At 41.0% G+C, this 9,554-nt stretch overlaps 1 protein-coding gene across 1 annotated transcript; it reads right to left on the bottom strand.

Annotated features, from left to right (window-relative positions):
* DNAJC28 (DnaJ heat shock protein family (Hsp40) member C28) lies at positions 1–8,576 on the bottom strand. The gene is made up of 2 exons (XM_038766213.1): positions 8,528–8,576; positions 1–2,127 (listed from the first exon to the last, which is right to left on the bottom strand). Exon 2 carries the CDS (start codon positions 2,096–2,098, stop codon positions 953–955), a length of 1,146 nt encoding a protein of 381 aa, XP_038622141.1. The 5' UTR covers positions 2,099–2,127; positions 8,528–8,576; the 3' UTR covers positions 1–952.
* Between the last annotated feature and the right edge of the window lie 978 nt (positions 8,577–9,554).

Here is a 9,554-nt window from a genome sequence, read left to right as displayed (position 1 = left end):
AATCACTGCAATAACTTTATTTGTAATGGGGACATTTACATAAAGTGCATTATCACATAGGTTGAAACCACGGATTTTACTGGCTCTTTTGTTTCTCAATGAATGTCAAGCCCTGTTTTCCAAATTTGAAAACCAAGGTCTCAGTTTATTTCCTAACCGCTGCCTCTGAGGGACTGGTTCACTACCTCAATTCCAATTTTAGGTGCTCTGAAATTAATGCCACATAGCATTTCTTATCGCCAAACTCCATTCCACACCTGCCGGGACACGGCTGGGTGTGATATTGCTTTTATAAACAGGCCCTAAGAGAGGCCAAAACCCATCTCATTAAATAAGCCGAGAGAAAGAATACTTCCACCTTTTAATTCAGAAGGATGCAGAGGCGGGTGGGAGAGTTGCATTTTAATCTTGCCATATCTAATCAACTCCCTTTAATTGATCCAGAGGGGAAGCTCGCATTTATGTTCCAGCTCTGTCAAGGATGAGAATTCAGAAGGGAGTTTTACTAGCTGGAGCTGGCAAACATTCAAGAAACTTTCATAGTTGGACTCCATTATCGGGCTGGGTGAAGTCGTTTTAAAACAGAGAAACAAAGCAATTCCCGTTGGCCCAGATCTGAACTTCACGCTCCTAGCCAGCAAACTCTAAAAGGCAGGCCAATGTAATAGCATTCCTGGTCCGCTTCGTGAGATGAACAACATGTTTAAAAAAACATGTTTTCGTTTAACAAAAAAAAAAATAAGTCATGGGACTGTCCTTATGAATCTAAGAAATCTTGACAGAGAAAAAGGGAGCCACAATAGCCATTCGTGCAAAAAGGAGGCCAGAAAGCTCCCATCTTTACAAATGTTTACACAAGAAATGGTTTCTAGGCCTCAGATTGAATAACACCATGCCGGAAATTACTTTTGGATCACTTGCAAACCCAATTTTTTGGTACCCGCACTTTAGCTTATTTCCACAAATTTATCCATTTAAAAAAAGCGGCCTTGAATCCGACCGCTTCAGCATTTCCCTTCTCATTTGTTTTGGGGCAGTTCTCCGCCTCCTTCCTGGTTTCCATCAGGGTCTCATAAGTCTTTAGAGCTCGTGATATTTCCTTCTTTGCATCAAAGTGCACCTTTTGCCGGGTCAGAAGGGGCACGATCAAATTAAAATCATTTATTCGCTTGTTCAGCTTTCCGATATTTTCTTGAAACCGCTCGCACACCAGACCCCACTGCGTCTGTTCCCTCGGAGTCATTGGATTTCCCAGTTTGTTCCTCGACACCAGGATTTCTTCTCGGAGCTGCTCGATGGTGTCTTTGATTTCCTTCTGCATTAGGATCCACTCCGGCTGGTAACCGTTATCAATCAGGATCCTGTTGAGGTTGTGGGTCATGGGGTCGATGTACGAACAGCCAGAAAACTTCTTCAGAGGCTTTCCCTTTCCGCTGAGGTTGTCGAAGTCTCCTTTGGCCATCGATTCCTGGATGAGATCCTCTACCAAACGCTCAATTGCTTGGGTCATCTTCTGGTTTTTACTCTGCCTTACGTCCTTCGCCGTCAAGCTGTGGGCAAAATATTGCCGCTCCAGTTTCTGCTTCTGGTACTCCATCACCTGCTCCGTGGCCCGATCGGCCCTCAACTGCCTGTACTGTTTCTCTCTCTGACTCGGGGACCCGAATCCCAGACCTTCGTAACTTAAATAATGTCGGTGCTGGGGAGTTTTGTATTTGGACTTCTCTTCGTCCTCCTCGTCCTCGACCTTACGCGACCTCCGCCTGGATTTCTCCATCACGTGGGAGAGCGCTATTCTGTAGGCTTCGTCGATCTGTACGAATTTGGCGGAGTCCGCGGTACTGGAGCCGCTGTCGGGGTGGAACTGCTTGGCCAGTTTTCTGAACGATTCTCTTACCTCGTCTGCCGAACAGCCTTCGTCGAGGTTAAGCACGCTGTAGCATTCTTCGAGGGTCTTTCGAGGCTTACGGCCTGACAGCGTTCGATTCCAGACGACACCGGGGTAGGGGAGCGGCTTCACCTGGTTCGGGATCGGGGCTGCCGAGACCGTGAAAGAGCATCTGAATTTTGGAGTCACGGTCGAATAAAGCCACTTCATGATGGCTTAGCTGGAGTTGCATGTCAAACCTACAAAAGGATTCACGGGGGAGGGGGGAGGAGGTTAATGAAGAACTAAAAATGCTAAATTGAAGATTATTTTTTTAACTTTCTGGAGCGGATTTTGGAATTAGCCCAGTAGAAGATATTTACAATCTTACAACCTTAAAATTTACAACCTTACAACCTTAAAATCTTGAAAATTTTACAACCTTACAACCTTAAAATCTTGAAAATTTGAAACCAATTTCTGGTTGGTATGCACAAAGACTGGCATTTTCTTCTTCCAAAGGTCATCTTTCCACCAGTTTGGTGCCACATTCGACCCATGAAGGAAAAAGGCAATAATGATACCTGCTGTTATTGCTTATATTTCCTAAATATAATCTTCAGAGTAATAGGTTCAATCAATCTAGACTGTGAGCCCACTGTTGGGTAGGGACCGTCTCTATATGTTGCCGACTTGTACTTCCCAAGCGCTTAGTCCAGCGCTCTGCACACAGTAAGCGCTCAATAAATACGATTGAATGAAGGAATGAATCTGCTCGGGCCTGGAAACTGGAATGAAATGATCACTTTTAAAGTCTGTAGGCCTCCCAGAGTGGCTAACAATGTCATTTTGATTTGGAGTGCCCAGATCATGCTTTATTTAGTTGGGTACTGGGTTTTATACCAATCAATCAATCAATCAATCGTATTTATTGAGCGCTTACTGTGTGCAGAGCACTGTACTAAGCGCTTGGGAAGTACAAGTTGGCAACATATAGAGACAGTCCCTACCCAACAGTGGGCTCACAGTCTAGAAGGGGGAGACAGAGAACAAAACCAAACATATTAACAAAATAAAATAAATAGAATAGATATGTACAAGTAAAATAAATAAATAAATAAATACATACACACGTAAATAAATAAATAAATGATGAATGAATGAATGAATGAATAAATAGAGTAATAAATATGTACAAACATATATACATATATACAGGTGCTGTGGGGAAGGGAAGGAGGTAAGACGGGGGGGGGGATGGAGAGGGGAACGAGGGGGAGAGGAAGGAGGTGGAAGGAAGTAGAGTAGCTGTCAGACAGAAGCTGTGTCGGTGGAAAAGAGCCCGGGCTTTGGAGTCAGAGATCATGGGTTCAAATCCTGGGCTCCGCCAATTGTCAGCTGTGTGACTTTGGGCAAGTCACTTAACTTCTCTGTGCCTCAGTTCCCTCATCTGGGAAATGGGGATTAAAACTGTGAGCCCCCCCGTGGGGCAACCTGATCACTTTGTAACCTCCCCAGCGCTTAGAACAGTGCTTTGCACATAGTAAGTGCCTAATAAATGCCATTATTATTATTATTATTATTATCCCAGCAGTTACCACGATCCTCAGCACTTAGTAAGCACATAATAAAAAAATACCAGCGTTATTAATGAGTCTCCTCCTTGTATTGCTACCCTCACTCTTAAGTATTCTTCATGGAATTTCCCAGTAATAATTTCAGATTATTCCATTTTTACGTTTAACTTTTTTCCTCCAGATCAATATCAATTATGACAACCCTAATGTGGAGGTCTTTTGGGATGCTACCATTATTGTTGCAGTTTGTCATTCTTTGCAGGTTAACTGCTCCAAACTGCTTGAAAGGCAAAACACCCTTAATCAGAATTTTCTAGATTAAAAACTAGAGAAAAGACACTTTTTATACATGGACCATTGTTTCCCAAGCTCTTTTTGCTTTTAAAAAAAGTAGGGTGAGTCATGCGGGCATTTTAGAAGGACAGTGCTTGGCACATAGTAACCGCTTAACAAATGCCATTATTATTATTGTCAACGCTTATAACAGTGCTCAGCGCTTATAACAGTGCTTGGCACATAGTAAACGCTTAATAAATGTCATTATTATGATTATTATTATTATCAACACTTAGAACAGTGCTTTGCACATAGTAAGTGCTTAATAAATGTCATTATTATTATTATTATTGGTGGAAGACGGGCTCACAGCCTAGAAGGACAGTGCTTGGCACATAGTAACCGCTTAACAAATGCCATTATTATTATTATTATCAACGCTTAGAACAGTGCTTGGCACATAGTAAGCGCTTAATAAATGCCATCATTATTATTATTGTTGGAAGACGGGCTCACAGCCTAGAAGGACAGTGCTTGGCACATAATAACCGCTTAACAAATGCCATTATTATTATTATCAATGCTTAGAACAGTGCTCTGTGCTTAGAACAGTGCTTGGCACATTGTAAGCGCTTAATAAATGTCATTATTATGATTGTTATTATTATCAACACTTACAACAGTGCTTTGCACATAGTAAGTGCTTAATAAATGCCATCATTATTATTATTGTTGGCAGACGGGCTCACAGCCTAGAAGGACAGTGCTTGGCACATAGTAACCGCTTAACAAATGCCATTATTATTATTATTATCAACGCTTAGAACAGTGCTGGGCACATAGTAAGCGCTTAATAAATGCCATTATTATTATTATCAGCACTTAGAACAGTGCTTTGCACATAGTAAGCGCTTAATAAATGCCATCATTATTATTATTGTTGGAAGACGGGCTCACAGCCTAGAAGGACAGTGCTTGGCACATAGTAACCGCTTAACAAATGCCAGTATTATTATTATTGTCAATGCTTAGAACAGTGCTTGGCACATAGTAAGCACTTAATAAATGTCATTATTATTATTATTATTATTATCAACACTTAGAACAGTGCTTTGCACATAGTAAGCGCTTAATAAATGCCATCATTATTATTATTGATGGAAGACGGGCTCACAGCGTAGAAGGACAGTGCTTGGCACATAATAACCGCTTAACAAATGCCATTATTATTATTATTGTCAACGCTTAGAACAGTGCTTGGCACATAGTAAGCGCTTAATAAATGTCATTGTTATGATTATTATTATTATCAACACTTAGAACAGTGCTTGGCACACAGTAAGCGCTTAATAAATGCCATCATTATTATTATTGTTGGAAAACGGGCTCACAGCCTAGAAGGACGGTGCTTGGCACATAGTAACCGCTTAACAAATGCCAGTATTATTATTATTATCAACGCTTAGAACAGTGCTTTGCACATAGTAAGTGCTTAATAAATGCCATTATTATCATCAGCACTTAGAACAGTGCTTTGCACATAGTAAGCGCTTAATAAATGCCATCATTATTATTATTGTTGGAAGACGGGCTCACAGCCTAGAAGGACGGTGCTTGGCACATAGTAACCGCTTAACAAATGCCAGTATTATTATTATTGTCAACGCTTAGAACAGTGCTTGGCACATAGTAAGCGCTTAAAAAATGTCATTATTATGATTATGATTATTATCAATACTTAGAGCAGTGCTTGGCACATAGTAAGCGCTTAATAAATGCCATCATTATTATTATTGTTGTTGGAAGACGGGCTCACAGCCTAGAAGGACAGTGCTTGGCACATAGTAACCGATTAACAAATGCCATTATCATTATTATTATCAACGCTTAGTACAGTGCTTGGCACATAGTAAGCGCTTAATAAATGCCATCATTATTATTATTGTTGGAAGATGGGCTCACAGCCTAGAAGGACAATGCTTGGCACATAGTAACCGCTTAACAATCAATCAGTCAATCAATCGTATTTATTGAGCGCTTACTATGTGCAGAGCACTGTACTAAGCGCTTGGGAAGTACAAATTGGCAACACACAGAGACAGTCCCTACCCAACAGTGGGCTCACAGTCTAAAACAAATGCCATTATTATTATTATCAGCACTTAGAACAGTGCTTTACACATAGTAAGCGCTTAATAAATGTCATTATTATGATTATGATTATTATCAACACTTAGAACAGTGCTTTGCACATAGTAAGCGCTTAATAAATGCCATCATTATTATTATTGGTGGAAGACGGGCTCACAGCCTAGAAGGACAGGGCTTGGCACATAGTAACCGCTTAATAAATGCCATTATTATTATTATTATCAACGCTTAGAACAGTGCTCAGTGCTTAGAACAGTGCTTGGCACATAGTAAGCGCTTAATAAATGTCATTATTATGATTATGATTATTATCAACACTTAGAACAGTGCTTTGCACATAGTAAGCGCTTAATAAATGCCATCATTATTATTATTGGTGGAAGACGGGCTCACAGCCTAGAAGGACAGGGCTTGGCACATAGTAACCGCTTAATAAATGCCATTATTATTATTATTATCAACGCTTAGAACAGTGCTCAGTGCTTAGAACAGTGCTTGGCACATAGTAAGCGCTTAATAAATGTCATTATTATGATTATGATTATTATCAACACTTAGAACAGTGCTTGGCACATAGTAAGCGCTTAATAAATGCCATCATTATTATTATTGGTGGAAGACGGGCTCACAGCCTAGAAGGACAGTGCTTGGCACATAGTAACCGCTTAACAAATGTCATTATTATTATTATCAACACTTAGAACAGTGCTTTGCACATAGTAAGCGCTTAATAAATGCCATCATTATTATTATTGTTGGAAGATGGGCTCACAGCCTAGAAGGACAGTGCTTGGCACATAGTAACCGCTTAACAAATGCCAGTATTATTATTATTGTCAACGCTTAGAACAGTGCTTGGCACATAGTAAGCGCTTAATAAATGTCATTATTGTGATTATGATTATTATCAACACTTAGAGCAGTGCTTGGCACATAGTAAGCGCTTAATAAATGCCATCATTATTATTATTGGTGGAAGACGGGCTCACAGCCTAGAAGGACAGTGCTTGGCACATAGTAACCGATTAACAAATGCCATTATCATTATTATTATCAACGCTTAGTACAGTGCTTGGCACATAGTAAGCGCTTAATAAATGCCATCATTATTATTATTGTTGGAAGACGGGCTCACAGCCTAGAAGGACAATGCTTGGCACATAGTAACCGCTTAACAATCAATCAATCAATCGTATTTATTGAGCGCTTACTATGTGCAGAGCACTGTACTAAGCGCTTGGGAAGTACAAATTGGCAACACACAGAGACAGTCCCTACCCAACAGTGGGCTCACAGTCTAAAACAAATGCCATTATTATTATTATCAGCACTTAGAACAGTGCTTTACACATAGTAAGCGCTTAATAAATGTCATTATTATGATTATGATTATTATCAACGCTTAGAACAGTGCTTTGCACATAGTAAGCGCTTAATAAATGCCATCATTATTATTATTGGTGGAAGACGGGCTCACAGCCTAGAAGGACAGGGCTTGGCACATAGTAACCGCTTAACAAATGCCATTATTATTATTATTATCAACGCTTAGAACAGTGCTCAGTGCTTAGAACAGTGCTTGGCACATAGTAAGCGCTTAATAAATGTCATTATTATGATTATGATTATTATCAACACTTAGAACAGTGCTTTGCACATAGTAAGCGCTTAATAAATGCCATCATTATTATTATTGTTGGAAGACGGGCTCACAGCCTAGAAGGACAGTGCTTGGCACATAGTAACCGCTTAACAAATGTCATTATTATTATTATCAACACTTAGAACAGTGCTTTGCACATAGTAAGCGCTTAATAAATGCCATCATTATTATTATTGTTGGAAGACGGGCTCACAGCCTAGAAGGACAGTGCTTGGCACATAGTAACCGCTTAACAAATGCCAGTATTATTATTATTGTCAACGCTTAGAACAGTGCTTGACACATAGTAAGCGCTTAATAAATGTCATTATTGTGATTATGATTATTATCAACACTTAGAACAGTGCTTGGCACATAGTAAGCGCTTAATAAATGCCATCATTATTATTATTGATGGAAGACGGGCTCACAGCGTAGAAGGACAGTGCTTGGCACATAATAACCGCTTAACAAATGCCATTATTATTATTATTGTCAACGCTTAGAACAGTGCTTGGCACATAGTAAGCGCTTAATAAATGTCATTGTTATGATTATTATTATTATCAACACTTAGAACAGTGCTTGGCACATAGTAAGCGCTTAATAAATGCCATCATTATTATTATTGTTGGAAGACGGGCTCACAGCCTAGAAGGACGGTGCTTGGCACATAGTAACCGCTTAACAAATGCCAGTATTATTATTATTGTCAACGCTTAGAACAGTGCTTGACACATAGCAAGCGCTTAACAAATGCCATTATTATTATTATCAGCACTTAGAACAGTGCTTTGCACATAGTAAGCGCTTAATAAATGCCATCATTATTATTATTGTTGGAAGACGGGCTCACAGCCTAGAAGGACAGTGCTTGGCACATAGTAAGCGCTTAATAAATGCCATTATTATGATTATTATGATTATTATAATAGGTGCTGGGGCCTGGATTAGAACCGATGACCTCTTGAGCCCAAGGCGTGGGCCCTAACCACTAGGCCACGGTGGCTGTACCTCCCTACCCCACATCCTCGGGCTGCAGGTCTGCGCATGCGCGGCGGCCTCCCTCCATCGCCGCGCTCCGGACCCGGGTCGGTTGGAAGGGGGGAAGGGGGAGAGGGGTGCGGATGGGGGGGCGGCCCCCCAAAATCGAGGAGGGGGGAAAAAGACCGGTTGTTCCCATCTCATCGTGAGGGGATAAAAATTACAACACACCCTAGAAATCGAAACCCTCCTCACTAAGCTGGCTAATGGCCCAGAAAGCGGCGGAGACCAGGCATCTCCACCCACCCCCCGCGGGCCCGGGTGGTCGGGCCCGGCCGCCGGGCATTGTGGGAAATGTAGTTCGAACTCCGCGGCGGTCACGTGGTCCTAGCGGCGGGAAGGCGCGGGGCCATTCATTCGTGCAATCCTATTCAGTCATTCAATCGTATTTATTTATTTATTCATTAATTCAATCGTATTTATTCATTCAATCGCATTTATTCATTCATTCATTCGCATTTATTGACCGCTTACCGTGTGCCGGACACTGTACTGAGCGCTTGGGAAGCGTGGCTCAGTGGAAACAGCCCGGGCTTTGGAGTCAGAGGTCACGGGTTCGAATCCCGCCGCCACCACATGTCTGCTGTGTGACCTTGGGCAAGTCACTTAACTTCTCTGAGCCTCAGTTACCTCGTCTGTAAAATGGGGATTAAGCCTGTGAACCCCACATGGGACAACCTGATCACTTTGTATCCCCCCCAGTGCTTAGAACAGTGCTTTACACATAGTAAGCGCTTAACAAATGCCAACATTATTATTACTATTATTATTATTATTATTATTATTATTAGTGGGAAGTACAAGTTGGCAACATATAGAGACGGTCCCTGCCCAACAGCGGGCTCACAGGCTAGAAGGGGGAGACAGACAACAAAACAGATCAACAAAATAAAATAAATAGAATAAATATGTACAAATAAAATAGAGTAATAGTATATAATAATGATGGTATTTGTTGACCGCTTACTATGTGCAAAGCACTGTTCTAAGCACTGGG

The sequence above is a fragment of the Tachyglossus aculeatus genome, chromosome 24 (genome assembly GCF_015852505.1).
Source record: "Tachyglossus aculeatus isolate mTacAcu1 chromosome 24, mTacAcu1.pri, whole genome shotgun sequence".
NCBI lineage: Eukaryota > Metazoa > Chordata > Mammalia > Monotremata > Tachyglossidae > Tachyglossus > Tachyglossus aculeatus.
This window is presented reverse-complemented; position numbering and strand designations above follow the sequence as displayed.